A 22,077-nucleotide genomic window follows, 5' to 3' on the forward strand; every position below is an offset into this window, starting at 1 on the left:
GCCTCAGAGCCGCTGGGGTCGGGTGGACCCGGGCAGATTCTCCGGCGAGAACTGGCAATGCAACATAGTTGAGAATCCTTTGCAAAAAATGCTTGCCGGGGCGTTCGGAAGAGAATGATTGAATCGTTGAGGGCGGTGAATCTGTGGAATGCATTGCCACAGAAGGCTGTGGAGGCCAAGTCAGTGGATATCCTGAAGGCAGAGATTAATAGACCGATCAGACAAAACTTTAATAACCACTGACAGGCAAAGTGAATAACATTGATTATCTTGTTACAATGGCACCTGTCAAGGGGTGGGATATATTAGGCAGCAGGTGAACAGTCAGTTCTTGAAGTTGACGTGTTGGATGCAGGAGAAATGGGCAGGAGTAAAGACCTGAGCGACTTTGACAAGGGCCAAATTGTTCTGGCCAGACGCCCGGGTCAGAGCATCTCTGAAACGGCAAGGCTTGTGGGGTGCTCCCGGTCAGCAGTGGTGAGTACCGACCGACAGTGGTCCGAGGATGGACAAACCACAAACCGGCGACAGGCAGGGTGTTGGGCGCCCAAGGCTCATCGATGCGCGAGGGCAACGAAGGCTATCCCGTCTGGTCTGAACCGACAGAAGGTCGACTGTGGCACAAGTCACAGAAAATGTTAATGGTGGTCACGGGAGGAATGTGTCACAATACACAGTGCATCGCACCCTGCTGCGTATGGGGCTGCACACGGAGGACCAACAGCACATTGGGCAGGTGGGCATAATGTTTTGGCTCATCGGGTCATAATGTTTTGGCTGATCGGTGTAGATTCTGGATTAGTGCGGGTGTCAGGGGTTATGGGGAGAAGGCAGGAGAATGGGGTTGAGAGGGAGAGAGAGATCGGCCATGATTGAATGGGGGAGTAGATTGGGTCTTCAGACTGATGAAGAAGGATCCTGACCCAGTCATTTAAAGCTGAGGCGTGGAGAAATGACTTCCCTCAGAGGGTGGTGAATCTTTAGGATGCCCTGCTGATGTTTGTGGAGAGAGGATTACCGTGGGCTATTTAAAGAGGCCGACAATTTTTTTGAAAGATCAGGGAATTGAGAGCCCTGGGAATCGTGGCCTGGGACATTGACCATATTGAATGGCAGGGCAGGGATTGACGGGCCGAGTGGCCTGTTGCTGCTACTATTTTCCTGTGCTCTTGTGGCGACTGGAACTGCAGATGCTGGAATCTCGAGCAAAACACAAAGTGCAGGAGGCCCTCAGTGGGTCGGGCAGCATCTGCGGAGGGAATGAGCAGATGACGTTTCGGGTCGGGACCCTTCATCTTCAGTCTGGTGACTGGAAACGTCACCCGCACAGATGCTGCCTGACCCGCTGAGTTCTTCCAGCACATTGAGTTTTGCTTTCCCGTTCTGGGTGTGAATGATCAGATGCTGGTCTTTGGCAAAGATACTAGAGGAGCAAGATGAACCACTCTGTCGAAATCGCCGATACAGAAGTGTAGTACGTAACGGAGCGTGACGTCCGCCATTTTAGTAGGCAAAACCCGCCGTTCGCTCTGCCTCTTGCAGTGTAATCAGTGTTTTGGGGGAACCGTATGTGTGATGATACCATTAAAATGCAGAATATATCTCATCTATCAATTCACTGATTTTTGTTATTTTTCTTTTTAAATGTTTCTGCAAGTTTCTGTCTCCTAAAATGGCCGCCGTGACGTACTACGGTTTTTAAGGTCGAGTGGTCCATCTTGTTCCTCTAGTATCTTTGGTCTCTGGTTCCCTCTGCTGTACATCCACAACACTGCATGGGACTGGTACCCTGCAACGTTGAACCATCATAACCACTGGTTCCTTGTTGCCATGGCCGATGATTCACACCATTCGCATGTGGCCAAGGTTGAACGATCTAGCACAAACCTGAACTCAAACAGCAGCGTACAAAATCTCCCGTCTGACCAAGGCCTCTAAGAAGGCTTAGGAAGTTCGGCATGTCCCCAAGAACTCTCACCAACTTCTACAGATGTGCTGCAGAAAGCATCTTATCGGGATGCATCACAGCCTGGTCTGGGAACAGCTCCATCCGAGACCGCAAGAAATTGCACAGAGTTGTGGACGCAGCCCAGACCGTCACACAAACCAACCTCCCTTCCATTGACTCCATCTACACTTCACGCTGCCTCGGCAAGGCCAGCAGCCCAGACCGTCACACAAACCAACCTCCCTTCCATCGACTCCATCTACACCTCACGCTGCCTCGGCAAGGCCAGCAGCATAATCACAGACCAGTCTCACCCCGGCCACTCCCTCTTCTCCCCTCTCCCATCGGGCAAGAGGTACAGAAGTGTGAAAACGCACACCTCCAGATTCAGGGACAGTTTCTTCCCGGCTGTTATCAGGCAACTGAACCGTCCGACCACAAACTACAGAACAGTCCTATCTACCTCATTGGTGACCCTCGGACTATCTTCGATGGGACTTTGCTGGACTTTATCTTACACTAAACGTTTTTCATGTTATTCCCTTTATCATGAATCTATGGATGGTTCGATTGTAATCATGTACTGTCTTTTTGCTGATTGGTCCAGCACTGCCCTCTGGTTGTGGTAGGATGGTTCAGTTGCCTGATAACTTCCCCCTTATCCTTAAGCTGTGACCCCTGGTTCTGGACTTCCCCAACATCGGGAACAATCTTCCTGCATCTAGCCTCTCCAACCCCTTAAGAATTTTATATGTTTCTATAAGATCCCCCCTCAGTCTTCTAAATTCCAGTGAGTACAAGCCGAGTCTATCCAGTCTTTCCTCATATGAAAGTCCCGCCATCCCAGGGATCAATCTGGTGAACCTTCTCTGTACTCCCTCTAAGGCAAGAACGTCTTTCCTCAGATTAGGAGACCAAAACTGCACACAATACTCCAGGTGCGGTCTCACCAAGGCCCTGTACAACTGCAGCAGAACCTCCCTGCTCCTAAACTCAAATCCTCTTGCTATGAATGCTAACATACCATTCGCATCATCTGCAAACTCATCTGCAAATCTGTCAAAATACAAGATTATTCGGGCACTGCAGGGATTACTTCACTCTTTAAATTACCTGGGCCATTATTATCTATATACTAAAACTCTTGTTTGTTTGTTTGTTTGTTTGTTTGTTTGTTTGTTCCTGAACTACAGCCAAAACGGTACACGATAGCGCGACAATTTTCGGCCCACCTTGCTCACCGTCGTCCCTTTGGTGCTAATGGGAGAAGTTTCATTGAAATCAGTGTTATGTTTTTTAAGTTATTCGCATTTTAAAGTTTAAATCTATCTCCTAAGGAGGGAGGGGGGGAGGAGGAGGGAGGGAGGAGGATAAGGGGGGTTGAGGGGGTGGAGTGGGGGGAGGGGAAGGGGGAGGGGGAGCGGGGAGCGGGGAGGGGGAGGGAGGGAGGGAGGGGAGGGGAGGGGAGGGGGAGGAGTGGGGGAGAGAGGGAAGGTGGAGGAAGGAGTGGGGGGGAGGGCAGGGGAAGGTGGGGGGGAGGGGGAGGAGTGGGGGAGAGAGGGAAGGTGGAGGAGGGAGTGGGGGGAGGGCAGGGGAAGGTGGGGGGAGGGGGAGGAGTGGGGGAGAGAGGGAAGGTGGAGGAGGGAGTGGGGGGGAGGGCAGGGGAAGGTGGGGGGAGGGGAGGGGGAGGAGTGGGGGAGAGAGGGAAGGTGGAGGAGGGAGTGGGGGGAGGGCAGGGGAAGGTGGGGGGAGGGGGAGGAGTGGGGGAGAGAGGGAAGGTGGAGGAGGGAGTGGGGGGGGAGGGCAGGGGAAGGTGGGGGGAGGGGAGGGGGAGGAGTGGGGGAGAGAGGGAAGGTGGAGGAGGGAGTGGGGGGAGGGCAGGGGAAGGTGGGGGGATGGGAGGGGGAGGAGTGGGGGAGAGAGGGAAGGTGGAGGAGGGAGTGGGGGGGAGGGCAGGGGAAGGTGGGGGGAGGGGAGGGGGAGGAGTGGGGGAGAGAGGGAAGGTGGAGGAGGGAGTGGGGGGAGGGCAGGGGAAGGTGGGGGGAGGGGAGGGGGAGGAGTGGGGGAGAGAGTGGGGGGGAGGGCAGGGGAAGGTGGGGGGAGGGGAGGGAGGGGGAGGAGTGGGGGGGAGGGGGAGGGAAGGGGAGAGGAGGGAGGGGGAGGGGTGGAGGGAGGGGGAGGAGGGAGGTTGAGGGGGATGGAGTGGGGGGAGGGGAAGGGGGGAGGGGGCAGGGGAGAGGGAGCGAGGGGAGGGGGGAGTGGAGAGGGGGGGGTTGAGGGTGCTGCACCAATGCAGAAGAGGTTTGGGCCCCACTTGCTCTAGTTAAATTATAAAGCGATCCAATCATTGCAATGCCTTGGAACTGGGACTGCATTGAAACGTCGGGACCACTTTCAACAATCAACAATCTTCATGTAAAGGGAAGAGAAAGGGTGCACATTATAACTGTGAACGCTGCGGTCAGGTTGTAAGTATCTTACCTGGTACAGTTTCCGAGATGGTGCTTGTAAACTTAAACCTGTAAAAAGGAAGTGTAAGAGCATTAAAAGTAGGAAGGATGTCGACAAAATGGAGAGGGTACAGAGGAGATTGACTAGAATGTTGCCTGGGTTTCAGCACTTAGGCTACAGAGAGAGGTTGAACAGGTTGGGTCTTTATTCTTTGGAGCGCAGAAGGTTGAGGGGGGACTTGATAGAGGTTTTTTAAATTTTGAGAGGGACGGACAGAGTTGACGTGGGTAGGCTTTTCCCTTTGAGAGTGGGGAAGATTCCAACAAGGGGACATAGCTTCAGAATTGAGGGACAAAGGTTTAGGGGTAACATGAGGGGGAACTTCTTTACTCAGAGGGTGGTGGCTGTGTGGAATGGGCTTCCGGTGGAAGTGGTGGAGGCTGGCTCGATTTTATTATTTAAGAGAAAATTGGATAGGTATATGGATAGGAGGGGATTGGAGGGTTATGGTCTGAGTGCAGGTAGATGAGACTAGGTCAGGGAGAGTGGTCGGCGTGGACTGGTAGGGCCGGACAGGCCTGTTTCCATGCTGTAGTTGTTATATGTTATATGTTATATATAAGTGGAGTCGGGTAATTCCCCCCCCAATAATCCCCCCCTTGTTTCGTTTCCCTGAAATTCTGCTTTCGGTAAGTAAGCAACTCTGGGGAGACCACGTCCGGGTAGAATTGCCAGAGACCCGGGTTCCATCCCGACTACGGGCGCCGTCTGTACGGAGTTTGCACCTTCTTGTATACACTGGAATTTAGAAGGATGAGAGGGGATCTTATTGAAACATATAAGATTATCAAGGGATTGGACACGCTAGAGGCAGGAAACATGTTCCCAGTGTTGGGGGAGTCCAGAACCAGGGGCCACAGTTTAAGAATAAGGGGTAGGCCATTTAGAACGGAGATGAGGAAAAACTTTTCCAGTCAGAGAGTTGTGAATCTGTGGAATTCTCTGCCTCAGAAGGCAGTGGAGGCCAATTCTCTGAATGCATTCAAGAGAGAGTTAGATAGAGCTCTTAAGGATAGCAGAGTCAGGGGGTATGGGGAGAAGGCAGGAACGGGGTACTGATTGAGAATGATCAGCCGTGATCACATTGAATGGCTCGAAGAGCCGAATGGCCTCCTCCTGCACCTATTGTCTATTCTCCCCGTGACCCGCGTGGGTTTTCTCCGGGTGCTCCGGTTTCCTCCCACACTCCAAAGACGTGCAGGTTTGTAGGTTGATTGGTTTGGTAACATTGTATATTATCCCATTGTCCCTAGTGTGTGCAGGATAGCGTTAGCGTGCGGGGATCGCTGGTCGGTGTGGACCCGGTGGGCCGAAGGGCCTGTTTCCGCGCTGTATCTCTAAACTGAACTAAAAATGTGTGCCAATCACTGAAGATGTCAAGGCCACTGGGAGCCAGGCTGGTTTAGACCACACTGGGAAGAGACACGTAGCTTCCGCCCCGGGTGGGTCATCAGTGAAGCAGTTCAATCCGGACTGCTGGGCGGGCTCCATACAGTCCACGCCGACCAGCAATCCCCCGACCACACGCCTTCTCTGTCGTCACTCTCTCTCACCCACTCCCTGCACACCAGGGGCAGCTAATCGACAAACCCGCACGTCTTTGGGAGGCACCCGGAGGACCCACATCCACGCAGGTCACGGGGAGAGCGTGCAAACTCCACACACAGAGGTCAGGATCGAACCCGGGTCTCTGAGGCAGCAGTTCTGTTGTAACGTAGGAAAGGTTTACACGCGAGCAGATTCGGCCATTCAACGCCACAGGTCTGTCACAGCATGAACAGTAGGAGGCCATTCAGCCCCTTGGGCCTGTTCTGGCCTTCAGTAAGATTGCATCCGCACCGTTCACCCACCTTAGCTCGTACCCCACCTTGTTTGTTACCAGTAACGGGATTCCCGTACAAAGTGGCGCTGCATTGCTTGCGATTCTGACCTGGTATCACGATGGTTTTGAGGGGCCGCACTTGCAGCCCTTGCATGGGGTACTCCAGCGGGCTGTTGGCCTTAGCGATGATCACCATGTCGGCCGGGGAATGGGTCCTGCGCAAACACCGGAGAGAGAAGAAAGAGAACAGGAGAAGCTCGTGGAAACGAGCCCTTACCTTCCTGGATGAGAACCCAGAGTCTGGGTCAAAGTCACAGAGCGATACAGCGTGGAAACAGGCCCTTCGGCCCAACTTGCCAACAATGTCCCATCTACACTAGTCCCACCTGCCCGCATTTGGTCCATATCCCTCCAAACCTGTCCTATCCATGTACCTGTCCAACTGTTTCTTAAACGTTGGGACAGTCCCAGCCTCAACTACCTCCTCTGGCAGCTTGTTCCATACACCCACCACCCTCTGTGTGAAAAAGTTACCCCTCAGATTCCTATTAAATCTTTTCCCCTTCACCTTGAACCCGTGTCCTCTGGTCCTCGATTCCCCTACTCTGGGCAAGAGACTCTGTGCATCTACCCGATCTATTCCTCTCATGATTTTATACATGTTATTGTTGCAAGGTCAAACCTGAAAGGCAACTGTTGTTCGGGAGAGTGGAAGGTCCATGGAATAATAGTCAACGAACCAAGAATACCCTGGGGCAGATGCACGCAGCTAGGTTAATGTTAAAGACTCACAACTTTCACCTTCAAACTGCTCGACGCTTTTTTGTTTTGTGGCCTTAAAAGAGGCGCCCAAATAGCGAAAATCAGTGAACGAGACCAATTGCGAGATTCATGGAGCAATGCAGCTGGGTGTTCCCATGCGACGCTGCACGGGCGCTGGTTGTGTGGTCTCAGCCTGGCATTTCCCCCTCTGGATAGGTTGCGAGCAGTCGATGTCAGGATCGAACCGAGGTGGTCCACCCGCTCCGCCTCCACGCAGCCTCGGGTTGCCAACTCCCTCACTCCCAAATAAGGGACAAAGGGCGATGTCACCGCCCCGCGCCCCACGTGACCTCACCCAGCCTGCGACCACGTGCTCCCGCTCCACCAGTGGCTACGCAACCTCCGTTAGGCGGTGCCCGGGCCTACAGTGTCCAGGCCTACAACGCCGTCCGGGCCTACAGTGTCCGGGCCTACAGTGTCCGGGCCTACAGTGTCCGGGCCTACAGTGTCCGGGCCTACAGTGTCCGGGCCTACAGTGTCCGGGCCTACAGTGTCCGGGGTTACAGCGCCCCCCAGGCTACAGCGTCCGTGCCTACAGCATCCGGGCCTACAGCGCCCGGGCCTACAGCGTCCGGGCCTACAGCGTCCGGGCCTACAGCGCCCGGGCCTACAGCGCCCGGGCCTAAAGCGTCCGGGCCTACAGTGTCCAGGCCTACAGCGCCCCCCGGGCTACAATGTCCGGGCCTACAGCGTCCGGGCCTACAGCATCCGGGCCTACAGCGTCCGGGCCTACAGCGTCCGGGCCTACAGCGTCCGGGCCTACAGTGTCCAGGCCTACAGCGCCCCCCGGGCTACAATGTCCAGGCCTACAGTGCCCGGGCCTACAGCGCCGCCCGGGCCTACAGCGTCCGGGCCTACAGTGTCCGGGGTTACAGCGCCCCCTGGGCTACAGTGTCCGGGCCTACAACGCTGTCCGGGCCTAATATGGGACAAGGGCGGTCCCACACGGGACAAACCAATTTAGCCCAAGATACGGGATGTCCTGGCTAATACGGGACAGTTGGCAACCCTAACGCAGCTCCTAGCTGCGGACAACTGCAGGCAACCTTCTTACGGTCGACAAGCAGACGCCGCACGGGCAGGCTTCCCGCTGCTCGTACCTCTCCAGAAAATGCTGATATTCCTGCTGCCTCCTTTTCTTCAGTTCCTCCCGCTCGGTCTCTTTGAAGACCTGCTGAAACTGGTGGACGGAGACCTGGTGGAAAAGATGCCTGGCGAAGGGCAGGTTCAGCACAGGGTCGACTTTGTCGCAGCTGCAGTCGTTCTTCGCAAGCAGCCTGCAGAGAGAGGGAGAAGAGAAAAATGTTTCGTTCTCGTCCGAAGTCGCCGTCAGTGACCAGTAAATGGGATAGCCCGTCAGCCCCAAAACGCAATGGAACCGTCCGAAGTTAATATCCCATGGTTCAAATGTGCGATACAGTTGCTCCTCAACTTACGATGGTGTTACGTTCCGATAAACCCATCGGAAACCGAAAATATCGTGCGTCTAAAACCCCTTTACGTACACCTGGTCACATGGCTGCGGCTCACTGCCGTTTCCCAGCCTTTGCAGCAAAGATACTAGAGGAGCAAGATAGACCACTCGACCCTAACAACCGTAGTCAGTCACGGCGGCCATTTTAGTCGGCAGAAACATGCAGAAACATTTTAAAAAGAAAAATAACAACATTCTGTGAGTTGATAGATGAGATATATTCTGCATTTTAATGGCATCATCACACATACTGTTCCCCCAAAACACTGGATTACACTGCGAGAGGCAGAGCGGGTTTTGCTTACTAAAATGGCGGACGTTACGCTCCTTTGCGTACTACACTTCAGTATAGGCGACTTCAACGGAGTGGTCCATCTTGCTCCTCTAGTATCTTTGGTATGCAGCATCGTAAAGTCGGAATATCGTAAGTGGGAGCATCGTAAGTTGGGGAGCATCGTAAGTTGGGGAGCATCTGGCACATTGCACAGGCAGTAACTCAACAGTCTAAGTAGGGTTGCCAACTGTCCCGTATTAGCCGGGACATCCCATATTTTGGGCTAAATTGGTTTGTCCCGTACGGGACCGCCCTTGTCCCGTGTTGGTAGGGTCACCAACTTCCCCGCTCCCAAAGAAGGGGCAAAGGGTGACGTCACCGCCCCGCGCCCCCACGTGACCCCACCCGGCCAGCGACCACGTGCTCCCGCCCCACCAATGGCAGCCGCCCGGGCCGGGAGGCGGGTTGTGTAGGGAAAAATTTGAGCTACCATACGAAGTGAAAAGCAACTGGACACACCGTAGGGTTGCCAACTTCCTCGCTCCCAAATACGGGACGAGGTGAGGTCGCCGCCCCCGCACCCCACGTGACCTCGCCCGGCCAGCGGCCCACGCGCTCCCGCTCCACCAATGGCGGCCGGGTGGGCCGCTGGCCGGGCGAGGTCGCGTGGGGCGCGTGAGGGGGGGGGGGGGCGGTGACGCCACCCTTTGGCCCCCCCCCCCCCGCATTCGGGAGCGAGGAAGTTGGCAACCGGCGCCCGTGCGACCAACGGACCTCACCTCGCCGCCCGGAGCGGTGGACACTCACCCAGGGTCTCGACCCGATACGTCACCCATTCCTTCTCTCCCGAGATGCTGCCTGACCTGCTGAGTTACTCCAGCATTTTGTGAATAAATCGATTTGTACCAGCATCTGCAGTTATTTTCTTATACTCACCCAGCCACCATCTCTTTCACCCTGAAGGAGATGTGGGCATATTTCTCAGAGGGCTCCCAGAGTCCTTGGTCCAGGAGGTTCTCGGCAAAGCCGGGGGTCCTGTACTTGGCGTCAACGATGCGGTACGGCTTCAGGGGCCAGAGGCAAAGGAAGAAAATCCCCAGCGGCAGAGTCACCAGCAGAAGGCAGCAGAGGGGCTTCTTGACCGGACGCATGCTGGAGACAGGGAGAAACGCTTTACAAGGACATCATAGAGAAGGGGCATTATTAAATCAAGCAATCGAAAGAACTTAATTTTACATGGCAATGTCAAGTCAAATCAAGTCAATTTTATTTGTAGAGCACATTTAAAAACAACCCACATTGACCAAAGTGCTGTACATCAGTTCAGGTACTAGGAACGAACAGACAATGGCATACAAACATAACAGCACATACATAAACAGTTCACAGTTTGTAATCAAATTCGGTAAAAGTAAGCACCATATGTTGTATTTATTTCACAAAATGCCGGAGTAACTCAGCAGGTCAGGCAGCCTCTCGGGAGAGGAGGAGTTGGTGATGTTTCGGGTCGAGACCCTTCATCAGTCTGAAGAAGGGTCTTGACCTGAAACGTCACCCATTCCTTCTCTCCCGAGATGCTGCCTGACCTGCTGAGTTACTCCGGCATTTTGTGAATAAACACCTTCGATTTGTACCAGCACCTGCAGTTATTTTCTTACACCTTATGTTGTAGGTTAGAGGGGGAACTTGGTAAGTGCTCTCTGCCTGTGACTCATCTGGTTAATCTATGGACTAAAAGTCTCATTTGTTTGTTCCTGAACTACAGCCAAAAGGGTACACGATAGCGTGGCAATTTTAGGCCCACCTTACTCACCGTCGTCACTTTGGTGCTAATGGAAGATGCTTCGTTGAAATCGGTGTTATATTTTTTAAGTTATTCACATTTTAAAGTTTAAATCTATCCCCTGGGAGGAAAGGGGAAGGGGGGAGGGAAAAGGGGGGGAGGGGAAAGGGGGGGAGGGGAAAGGGGGGAGGGGAAGGGGGGAGGGGGAGGGGAAGGGGGGAGGGGAAGGGGAAAGGGGGAGGGGAAAGGGGGGAGGGGGAAGGGGGAGGGGAAAGGGGGAGGGGAAAGGGGGAGGGGGTAGGGGAGGAGGAGAGGGAGGGGAAAGGGGGAGGGGGAGGGGAAAGGGGGAGGGGAAAGGGGAGGGGGAGGGTAAAGGGAGGAGGGGAAAGGGGGAGGAGGGAGGGAGGAGGGGGAGGAGGGAGGGGGAGTGGGGGGGAGGAGGGGGGAGGGAAGGTGGGGAGGAGAGGGTGCTGCACCAATGCAGGCGAGGTTTGGGCCCAATGGGTCCACTTGGTCTAGTCGAAACATAGAAAGTAGGTGCGGGAGTCGGCCATTCGGCCCTAAAATCAGTAGCCCGTTCCTGCTTTCTCCCCATATCCCTTGATTCCTTTAGCCCGAGGAGCTAAATCTAACTCTCTCGTGAAAACATCCAGTGAATTGGCCTCCACTGCCTCCTGTGCCAGAGAATCCCACAGGTTCACAAATCTCTGGGTAAAAACGTTTTGTCCACAAGTTTGGCCCCAGGCCAGTGAAGCAGTCTCAGCAAGCAGGTCATGTGAACACTGATGAGTGTGCCCTTTAGACACGATGCAACGGACAAGGTCCCACATAGGAGATTAGTGGGCAAAATTAGAGCACATGGTATTGGGGGTAGGGTACTGACATGGATAGAAAATTGGTTGACAGACAGAAAGCAAAGAGTGGGGATAAATGGGTCCCTTTCGGAATGGGAGGCAGTGACCAGTGGGGTACCGCAAGGCTCGGTGCTGGGACCCCAGCTATTTACGATATACATTAATGACTTAGATGAAGGGATTAAAAGTACCATTAGCAAATTTGCAGATGATACTAAGCTGGGGGGTAGTGTGAATTGTGAGGAAGATGCAATAAGGCTGCAGGGTGACTTGGACAGGTTGTGTGAGTGGGCGGATATATGGCAGATGCAGTTTAATGTAGATAAGTGTGAGGTTATTCACTTTGGAAGTAAGAATAGAAAGGCAGATTATTATCTGAATGGTGTCAAGTTAGGAAGAGGGGATGTTCAACGAGATCTGGGTGTCCTAGTGCATCAGTCACTGAAAGGAAGCATGCAGGTACAGCAGGCAGTGAAGAAAGCCAATGGAATGTTGGCCTTCATAACAAGGGGAGTTGAGTATAGGAGCAAAGAGGTCCTTCTACAGTTGTACCGGGCCCTGGTGAGACCGCACCTGGAGTACTGTGTGCAGTTTTGGTCTCCAAATTTGAGGAAGGATATTCTTGCTATTGAGGGCGTGCAGCGTAGGTTCACTAGGTTAATTCCCGGAATGGCGGGACTGTCGTATGTTGAAAGGCTGGAGCAATTAGGCTTGTATACACTGGAATTTAGAAGGATGAGGGGGGATCTTATTGAAACATATAAGATAATTAGGGGATTGGACACATTAGAGGCAGGAAACATGTTCCCAATGTTGGGGGAGTCCAGAACAAGGGGCCACAGTTTAAGAATAAGGGGTAGGCCATTTAGAACGGAGATGAGGAAGAACTTATTCAGTCAGAGAGAGGTGAAGGTGTGGAATTCTCTGCCTCAGAAGGCAGTGGAGGCCAGTTCGTTGGATGCTTTCAAGAGAGAGCTGGATAGAGCTCTTAAGGATAGCGGAGTGAGGGGGTATGGGGAGAAGGCAGGAACGGGGTACTGATTGAGAGTGATCAGCCATGATCGCATTGAATGGCGGTGCTGGCTCGAAGGGCTGAATGGCCTACTCCTGCACCTATTGTCTATTGTCTACGTCCTTTTATTCCGAGGCTGTGCCCTCTGGTCCTAGACTCTCCCACTAGTGGAAACATGTTCAAGACCCTTGGCGATGGCCCCCAGGGAACCAACGACGCACAGCGGTCAATGCTGTCCGAGGGTGGAGCAGGTTCTATGCAAGAGTCATGTCGTCAAAACGCACCGAGCCGTTGTGAGAACTCCAGACGCAGCCCTGCACGTGTCGCTGGGCGACCGGGGTTCCCAGTCCTGGCCCTGAACCCCCAACCCAAAACCAACCCTGGTTCCGGCCTCACGCCAACTACTGACGTCTCCACGACTGGCCAAAGCAGGACGCCAAATACAATCCATTCACCGGCAAACAGGGGTCGCTAGATGCCACGGGCAGACCACAGCTCGTGGGCAAGGTACAGTACAAGAGGTACAGTACAAGTCGTGGTGCGGCTTTAGTTTAGTTTAGAGATACAGCGCGGAAACAGGCCCTTTGGCCCACCGGGTCCGCGCCGACCAGCGATCCCCGCACACTAACACTATCCTACACCCACTAGGCACAATTTTTACGTTCACACCCAGCCAATTATCCCACAAACCTGCACGTCTTTGGAGTGTGGGAGGAAACCGAAGATCTCGGAGAAAACCCACGCGGGTCACGGGGAGAACGTGCAAACTCCGTACAGACGGCGCCCGTAGTCGGGATGGAACCCGGGTCTCTAACGCCGCATTCGCTGCAAGCCAGCAACTCTACCGCTGCGCCACCATGACCGCCCCGGCTTTATAGGATTTTGGTTAGGCCGCATTTAGAAACATGGACAACAGGGTGCAGGAGTAAGCCATTCGGCCCTTCAAGCCTGCACCGCTGATATATATTTTAAAAATTCATTCCTATAGTTATCGGGGCTGTACCTTTAAGAATAATGTATGGACAAGCAGATGCTTGTTCGTGCGTAGACTTTGCTCACTTCTATTAGGTGCTAACTGTAGTTTTGTACTTTGCATACCTGCATGATCAGATTGATTAAATTGTACTTTGCATACCTGCATGGTGAGATTGATTAAATTGTACTTTGCATACCTGCATGATGATTAAGTTGTGTTACATACCTGCATGATGGGATTAAGTTGTGTTCAATACATCTTTGTCTACTCCATGGTATAAAGAAATGAGGGGGGCACTGCTGAGTTAGAGAGACTTGTTCAGACTCCTGTACTCTGTGCAATCCTCTCTCATGTATTAAAACATTCAGTTGGATCTAAATTGCTGTGACTGTCGTTTGTTGGGAACATATTTCTAACATAATTGGCGCCCAACGTGGGGGCCCCAATACCTCTGTTGCCTTCTTCCAAAGAACCAAGAGCGCTCACTTTAAGGATTTACGGAAGGTGGAAACAGAGTGACGGGGTCCAGCCGACACGACCGAGATAAAACTGAATGTTCCGTAGGAAGGGGGCCCCCCCCGGGTTAAGTCATTTGATTTTGTCGAACCGTTTGATTCCCCGCTGACCTGTGTAGGAATTGTCTGGCACAAAAAAAACGGAGAGTAGTGCAACTACTTCTCCAAACGGCGCTGCCGTAAGACCGAAGTCAGGGACTTCAAGAGTCAAGTGCGACTTGACCACAGGAAGCAGCAGTAAGTACTAACGGGAAGGTGGAGAGCATGGGTTCGGCAAACCCAAAATATTACGAAGGTGATGAAAAATGCATGTTGAGAGATAGCAAAAGAAAATTGCAAAACACCTGCGGAGGTGGAAAAGAGACTATGGGTTTAGTGGTAAATTATTGGTGGACGATTGTTCTAAACTAATGTCCGCAATATTAAATGATGCCGTTGAGAAACGTATGAACAAAGATAAATTAGGCTACCAACAGGCACGAATTTGGCTCGGCGTAGCCGAAGCACGGAAGGACGGGCAGGAGGATAAAAAGAAAAAAGAAGTAGAGACGACGGCGTCCCTACAGAAAGGAGACAACGAGGTCTTCTATCGATCGCCGCCTCAAAATGCGTCGGCACCCTTGCCGGCGAACCCCGAGATGGCGAGTGCCCCCCCCTCCCTATTTTCAGGAAGGTGGAGTGGCCTTGCCACCGGGAGAAAGGAGCGAAGCTGGGACCACAACGGCCCAAGTTCACGGACCCATACCAGGTTTACAGAATCCGAGCGTCACCAGGTCAGGAACTCATTTTAAACCATTGGGGCCATTTATGGAACAAATAACAGAGGGAATGGGGGCCCTAATGAGCCCGCCTCGCCCGACCTTTAACAAAGTGGGCGAAGGGGAGAGAAATATCCTGCCAATGATAGCCATGCCTAATCCGGCATGCCTAATATGTATATCGGCCGTGGACACTCAAGGATGTTAAGAAGGCAGTGTTGTGATATTGCTGGGACTACTTTGTGCATCCAGAGTGACCGCCTAATCACACCCATCACTTATATACACAGCCATACAAAGTAGTTCTTGGATACACAAAGTAGTCTCGGCAATCTCACAACATCCCCCTTGTCTTATATATCACAACAGGGATAACACACCCCAAAGAGAGTTTCACAAAGTGGCAACGGCATTTTGGAAACCTGGTCGTGAGTTATCGGTTAAACAGTGTTGAATATGAGCAAGCCTTGCGAAGTATGTTGGGTTTTGATTGGTGTTTGATAGAAGGGGATTGGGAACCCCCCCATAACGCGGCAGGATCGCATTTCGAATGGGAACCTGACAATCATGTTTGCCAACAAAGGAGAATAGCTATGGAAGGGCGTATAAGGGAGCATTACCGAAAAAATGGTTGATTATAATAAAATAAGAGAGTGCGTGCAGACAAAGGACAAACAACTAAAAATAGAATTATTAAATGGCATGCGGTCAGAAATAAGCTCGTACATTAGGGGTAACATGAGGGGGAACTTCTTTACTCAGAGGGTTGTGGCTGTATGGAATGGGCTTCCGGTGGAAGTGGTGGAGGCTGGCTCGATTTTATTATTTAAGAGTAAATTGGATAGGTATATGGATAGGAGGGGATTGGAGGGTTATGGTCTGAGTGCAGGTAGATGAGACTAGGTCAGGGAGAATGGTCGGCGTGGACTGGTAGGGCCGGACAGGCCTGTTTCCATGCTGTAGTTGTTATATGTTTGTTATATTAAGAAGCACATGGTGGGTTACAGAACCGGAGGGTTAAGAGAATTTAAGGAAGAAAATGCAAAAAGCAGAAAAACCACAACCAAACAAGTTTATCTGGCCGAAGTAATAGAGGGAGTAATAGACTGCCGTTTCAGTATTCTACCAACAGGGGTATAAAGGAAGGAGCCGAGGCTAGGGGCGGGGGAAGGGGCCGAGGTGGCAGAGCTCCCAAGGGAAATGGCTGCTTCAACTGCGGAAAAATCGGCCATTGGGCCCGAGAATGTCCGCAGCCGAAGCGGGGGGGGGGGCAGAAGACGAGGAAGAACCAGAGAAGCAGAGTAGATCCTGACTAGGGGGGAAAAAAATGGATAAGGGATCCACAGCCGGCCCCCTATAGAGAGAGCCAGGAAAACACTTGAAATATCTTGGATCTGGAATGTATCTTGCATGGTCTACAGGACTTTGTGAAACCAACCATTACCCTCTTCGGCAAGGGCAAGAAACTAATTTTCCTGTGTGACAGTGGGGCTTGCAAGACTGTTATCACCAAAGACGAGGAACCTCCAGGAGTCAAGTACTCCAAAGTGATTCCATCACCGTAAAATCGGCCACAGGCCACACCAATGTCGAGTTCTTAACTGAGCCCCTCACCTTTAAGGACCCATTATCCCAAGATCAGTGGCAGGAGCAAGTCCTCATATCAGCGACGTGCCCAGTCAACCTGCTGGTACGACATGTAATGCAAGGACTAAAAATAGGGGTGATGCCGACCGGGTCCGGAATGAGGGCAGTCACATGGGCACCTGGCAGTGCGGATATATTGGTCCAGGAAGGAGTAGGCGAACCTCACTACTACTACTACACCATAGATCTGGCACAAAATGGACCAGGAGCAGTGGGGAAAGCATTGGTCAAAGAAGCCAAGGCTCGGGTCCCGGAAGAGGCGATAATACATAGGGCGGAAGACCTACATTGTACAATATGGTTTAAACCTACCACAGGACCGGATAAAAAAAATACGAGACCAAATTTATGAAGGACCCTAGTTCTGCCATGACACTGACCAACCTCTATTGGGACAATAAGGAAAACTGCGCTGTCGCAGTCAATTTGGATAAGAGCTCCTCAGGGAATACCCGGCCAGACCCCACGTCTCCCTGTCCAAGAAACAGGGGGGGGCAGGTGGCGACACTTATGGGAATTGGTGGCCAAGGGAGAAGCGGAGCAAAAGTGGGAACGACTCGATGATAGAGGCCAGGTGTTCAAAGGAAGGGATACCGGTATTTATACTAGAACCCTGACCCGGAGGACAGGGGGATCGAAGGAGGTCCATTTGGCCGCGGGGAGAGAAACAATTGATCCTTAATCTCACTGAGGATGAGGAGGAGATTTTGAAAGACCTGCCAGCCGGGATAGTGGTCGGCAGGACCGGCGGATGTGGGACTAATCAGGGGAATTAATAATAATAATGCATTTTATTTATATAGCGCTTTTCATATACTCAAAGACGCTTTACAGAGATTTTGAGAACATAGGGAAATGAATAAATAAGATAAATAAGTAAATAAATAAATGAACAGAGAAAGGAGACAGAAGGTGAGGTGACCTTCAGTGGTTGAAGGCAGTACTGAACAGGTGAGACTTCAGCGATGTTTTGAATGTGGTGAGTGTGGAGGAGTCTCTAACGGTTTGGGGTAGTGAGTTCCATAGGGTGGGAGCAGCGATGGAGAAAGCCCTGTCTTTGGAGAAAGCCCTGAATTGAACCAGTAAAGGTCAGCCCCCGATCATCCTACTGCCCCTACCAGAGACAAGACCCCCTCCGAAAGGAGGCTATCGAGGGGATCAGACCCATATTTGAAGCCTTGAGAGAGAAAGGCGTCCTGATTCCCTGCAAGGAATCCCCGTGTAATACCCCCATGTTCCCAGTACGAAAGGCCAGTGGCATACTATTCTACGAAACTGGACCAGGTGGCGCAAGCACTGCCAACTTGCCTGCAGGCAGTTATTGGGGCGTCCCTTCGCGGTGCAAGCCTCCGCCACCATAGTATTGTACAGGACCTTAACACTGCGGGTCCCACACGCGGTCGCAGTATTGTTGTTACAACAAAAAATCTCATATCTTTCACCGGCAAGACACCTTTCTTGCATGGCAGTACTGCCGTATGTTGAAAGGCTGGAGCGATTGGGCTTGTATACACTGGAATTTAGAAGGATGAGGGGGGATCTTATTGAAACATATAAGATAATTAGGGGATTGGACACATTAGAGGCAGATAACATGTTCCCAATGTTGGGGGAGTCCAGAACAAGGGGCCACAGTTTGAGAATAAGGGGTAGGCCATTTAGAACGGAGATGAGGAAGAACTTTTTCAGTCAGAGGGTGGTGAAGGTGTGGAATTCTCTGCCTCAGAAGGCAGTGGAGGCCAGTTCGTTGGATGCTTTCAAGAGAGAGCTGGATAGAGCTCTTAAGGATAGCGGAGTGAGGGGGTATGGGGAGAAGGCAGGAACGGGGTACTGATTGATAGTGATCAGCCATGATCACATTGAATGGCGGTGCTGGCTCGAAGGGCTGAATGGCCTACTCCTGCACCTATTGTCTATTGTCTATTGTCTACAACCTAACCTGACAATCGAGCAATGTACTATCATATCATATCATATATATACAGCGCGGAAACAGGCCTTTTCGGCCCACCGGGTCCGTGCCGCCTAGCGATCCCCGCACATTAACACTATCCTACACCCACTAGGGACAATTTTTCACATTTACCCAGCCAATTAACCTACAAACCTGTACGTCTTTGGAGTGTGGGAGGAAACCGAAGATCTCGGAGAAAACCCACGCAGGTCACGGGGAGGACGTACAAACTCCTTACAGTGCAGCACCCGTAGTCAGGATCGAACCTGAGTCTCCGGCGCTGCATTCGCTGTAAAGCAGCAACTCTACCGCTGCGCTACCGTGCCCCCCCCCCCCGGTTGAAACTATGTTGAATCCGGCCACCCTGCTGCCAACCGAAGCGGACGGAGAACCACACAGCTGTTTGGAAGAAACGGACAAACTGGTCACGCCACGTCCTGACCTGAAAGACGTGGCGCTGAAGGATCCGGACCTCACTCTGTATATTGACGGGTCACGCAAAAAGAATGAGATTGGAGAAAATATGACGGGATATGCGGCTGTTGATGACACAAGGATCACTAGGGCCGAAGCACTACCTAAGCACTTCTCAGCGCAAGCCGCTGAGCTAGTAGCCCTCATTGAAGCATGCAAAATGGCGAAGGGGAGGCGAGTAAACATTTACACCGATAGTGCATTTGCCTTCTCCACGGTCCACGTTTTCGCAGCACAATGGTGTAACCGTGGCATGGTCACCTCTGCAGGCAAACCCATTTTACATAAAGACTTGATCCTGGACCTGTTGGAGGCAGTGTCGCTACCCGCAGCTGTAGCAATCTGCAAATGTGCCGCCCATACTAAAGGGACCGACCAAGTAACCAAGGGACACCACCGGGCGGACTAGGCAGCGAAAGAAGCAGGAGGGCGAGAACTGGAGGCAAAGGAGGCTTTTGGGCTAGAATTACAAGAAGTAGATCATGAAGGGCGGCACGGTGGCGCAGCGGTAGAGTTGCTGCTTTACAGCGAATGCAGCACCGGAGACTCAGGTTCGATCCTGACTACGGGTGCTGCACTGTAAGGAGTTTGTACGTTCTCCCCGTGACCTGCGTGGGTTTTCTCCGAGATCTTCGGTTTCCTCCCACACTCCAAAGACGTACAGGTTTGTAGGTTAATTGGCTGGGTAAATGTAAAAATTGTCCCTAGTGGGTGTAGGATAGTGTTAATGTGCGGGGATCGCTGGGCGGCACGGACTTGGTGGGCCGAAAAGGCCTGTTTCCAGCTGTATATATATGATATGATATGATATAAGTGCTACGATGTATGCAAAAAGTCGCTCCTCCTACCGAAAAAAGCAAATGGGCAAAAGAAGGACAAAGAGGGGAGGACGAACTATGGAGGAATAATGAGGGAAAACTAATCTTACCAAAATCACTATTTAAATATGCATGTTTAATGAGCCATGGGGTGACCCATGTCTCAACAAGAGGAATGATACAAATAGTGGACAAAATATTCCAAACCTACGGCTTCACAAATTTTGCAAAGAAATACTGTGAATTTTGCAAAGAAATACTGTGAGACATGCGTGATATGTGCCAGATACAATCCACAAGGGGGGTTGAAGCAAGCACCAGGCAAAGCACCACAACCAAATTATCCTTTTCAAAATTTAAACATGGACTATATAGAATTGAGTCCTGCACAAGGGAAAAAGTACTGCCTGGTGATAATTGACGTTTTCTCTAGGTGGGTAGAGGTCTTCCCCACGGCCAACGCAGATGCGTTGACAGTGGCGAAGGCCCTTCTAAGGGATATCAGCCCCCGATTTGGAATCCCAGAAAAGTTATCATATCATATCATATCATATCATATATATACAGCCGGAAACAGGCCTTTTCGGCCCTCCAAGTCCGTGCCGCCCAGCGATCCCCGTACATTAACACTATCCTACACCCACTAGGGACAATTTTTACATTTACCCAGCCAATTAACCTACATACCTGTACGTCTTTGGAGTGTGGGAGGAAACCGAAGATCTCGGAGAAAACCCACGCAGGTCACGGGGAGAACGTACAAACTCCTTACAGTGCAGCACCCGTAGTCAGGATCAAGTCAAGTCAAATTTATTTGTCACATACACATACTCGATGTGCAGTGAAATGAAAGTGGCAATGCCTGCGGGTTGTGCACAAAAATAATTACAGTTACAGCATATAAATAAAGTTAATAAGTTACTAAACATAGCACAAAAAGTGTCGACAAAAATTTAGTCTCTGGGGTTATCAAAGTTGACAGTCCTGATGGCCTGTGGGAAGAAGCTCCGTCTCATCCTCTCCGTTTTCACAGCGTGACAGCGGAGGCGTTTGCCTGACCGTAGCATCTGGAACAGTCCGTTACTGGGGTGGCAGGGGTCCCTCATGATCTTGCTTGCTCTGGATCTGCACCTCCTGATGTATAGGTCCTGCAGGGGGACGAGTGTAGTTCCCATGGTGCGTTCTGCCGAACGCACTACTCTCTGCAGGGCCATCCTGTCCTGGGCAGAGCTGTTCCCAAACCAGACTGTAATGTTGCCGGACAGGATGCTCTCTACAGCCCCAGAGTAGAAGCAATGAAGGATCCTCAGCGACACTCTGAATTTCCTCAGTTGTCTAAGGTGGTAAAGGCGCTGCTTAGCCTTACCCACCAGTGCGGCAATGTGCGTTGCCCACGTCAGATCCTCTGCGATGCGGACTCCCAAGTATTTGAAACTGCTCACCCTATCCACAATAGACCCATTTATCTCCAGTGGCGTGTACGTCCTTGGATGTTTAGCCCTTCTGAAGTCCACAATCAGCTCCTTTGTTTTAGTGACATTCAAGAGGAGGCTATTGTCCTGACACCAGAGTGCCAGATCAGCCACCTCCTCCCGGTAGGCCTTCTCATCGTTGTTGGAGATCCGGCCCACCACCACAGTGTCATCAGCAAACTTGATGATGGAGTTTGAGCTGAACCTGGCCCTACAGTCATGTGTGTACAGGGAGTACAGTAGGGGGCTAAGGACGCAGCCCTGGGAGGATCCTATGTTCAGGGTGAGGGAGCTAGATGTGTGTTCCCCCATCCTGACCACTTGGGGCCTGGCAGTGAGAAAGTCCAGGACCCAGGCACACAGAGGGGTGCTAAGCCCCAGTTCCAGCAGCTTCTCAACCAGTCTGCTGGGGACTATTGTGTTGAATGCTGAACTAAAGTCAATGAACAGCATCCTCACATAGCCCCCCTGGCTGTCCAGATGAGAGAGAGCAGTGTGTAGAACCTGGGAGACCGCATCATCCGTGGACCTGCTCGGACGGTATGCGAACTGTAGTGGGTCCATGTTGCGAGGAAGGAGGGCGCAGATGTGCTTCTTGACTAGCCTCTCCAAGCATTTCATGACAACCGAGGTGAGGGCCACCGGTCGGTAATCATTTAAACACGCTGGAGAGGCATTCTTTGGCACCGGTACAATGATGGATCTTTTGAAGCATGCAGGGACCACGGACTTTGCCAAGGAGAGGTTGAATATTGTGGTGAGCACTGGAGCAAGCTGAGTAGCACAAGACTTTAGTACTCGCCCAGATATACCATCTGGGCCTCCAGCTTTCCTCGTGTTCACACGCGTCAGAGCCCACCTCACCTCATGCTCGGACACCGAGAATGTGTGCACATCCCCGGCGGTGGATCCCCCTCCAGCCTCGCTAGCCAGCGCCCCTTCGGTGCTGTTTTTAGACGGCGA

General features: G+C 52.1%; 1 protein-coding gene across 4 annotated transcripts in view; it reads right to left on the reverse strand.

The window, feature by feature from the left end:
• Positions 1 to 22,077, reverse strand: part of LOC144611935 (beta-1,4 N-acetylgalactosaminyltransferase 1-like) — a 95,690-nt gene that overhangs the window by 46,595 nt on the left and 27,018 nt on the right. For all 4 annotated transcript variants that reach the window (XM_078431280.1, XM_078431279.1, XM_078431281.1 and 1 more), the window contains 4 exons: positions 9,788 to 10,003; positions 8,204 to 8,380; positions 6,390 to 6,496; positions 4,430 to 4,467 (listed from right to left, as the gene is read on the reverse strand). In XM_078431280.1, the coding sequence (XP_078287406.1) occupies positions 4,430 to 4,467; positions 6,390 to 6,496; positions 8,204 to 8,380; positions 9,788 to 10,002 (537 nt within the window). In that variant the 5' untranslated portion in view covers position 10,003. The remainder of the gene's footprint in view (positions 1 to 4,429; positions 4,468 to 6,389; positions 6,497 to 8,203; positions 8,381 to 9,787; positions 10,004 to 22,077) is intronic.

Source organism: Rhinoraja longicauda, chromosome 42, assembly GCF_053455715.1.
Source record: "Rhinoraja longicauda isolate Sanriku21f chromosome 42, sRhiLon1.1, whole genome shotgun sequence".
NCBI classification, from domain to species: Eukaryota; Metazoa; Chordata; class Chondrichthyes; order Rajiformes; family Arhynchobatidae; genus Rhinoraja; species Rhinoraja longicauda.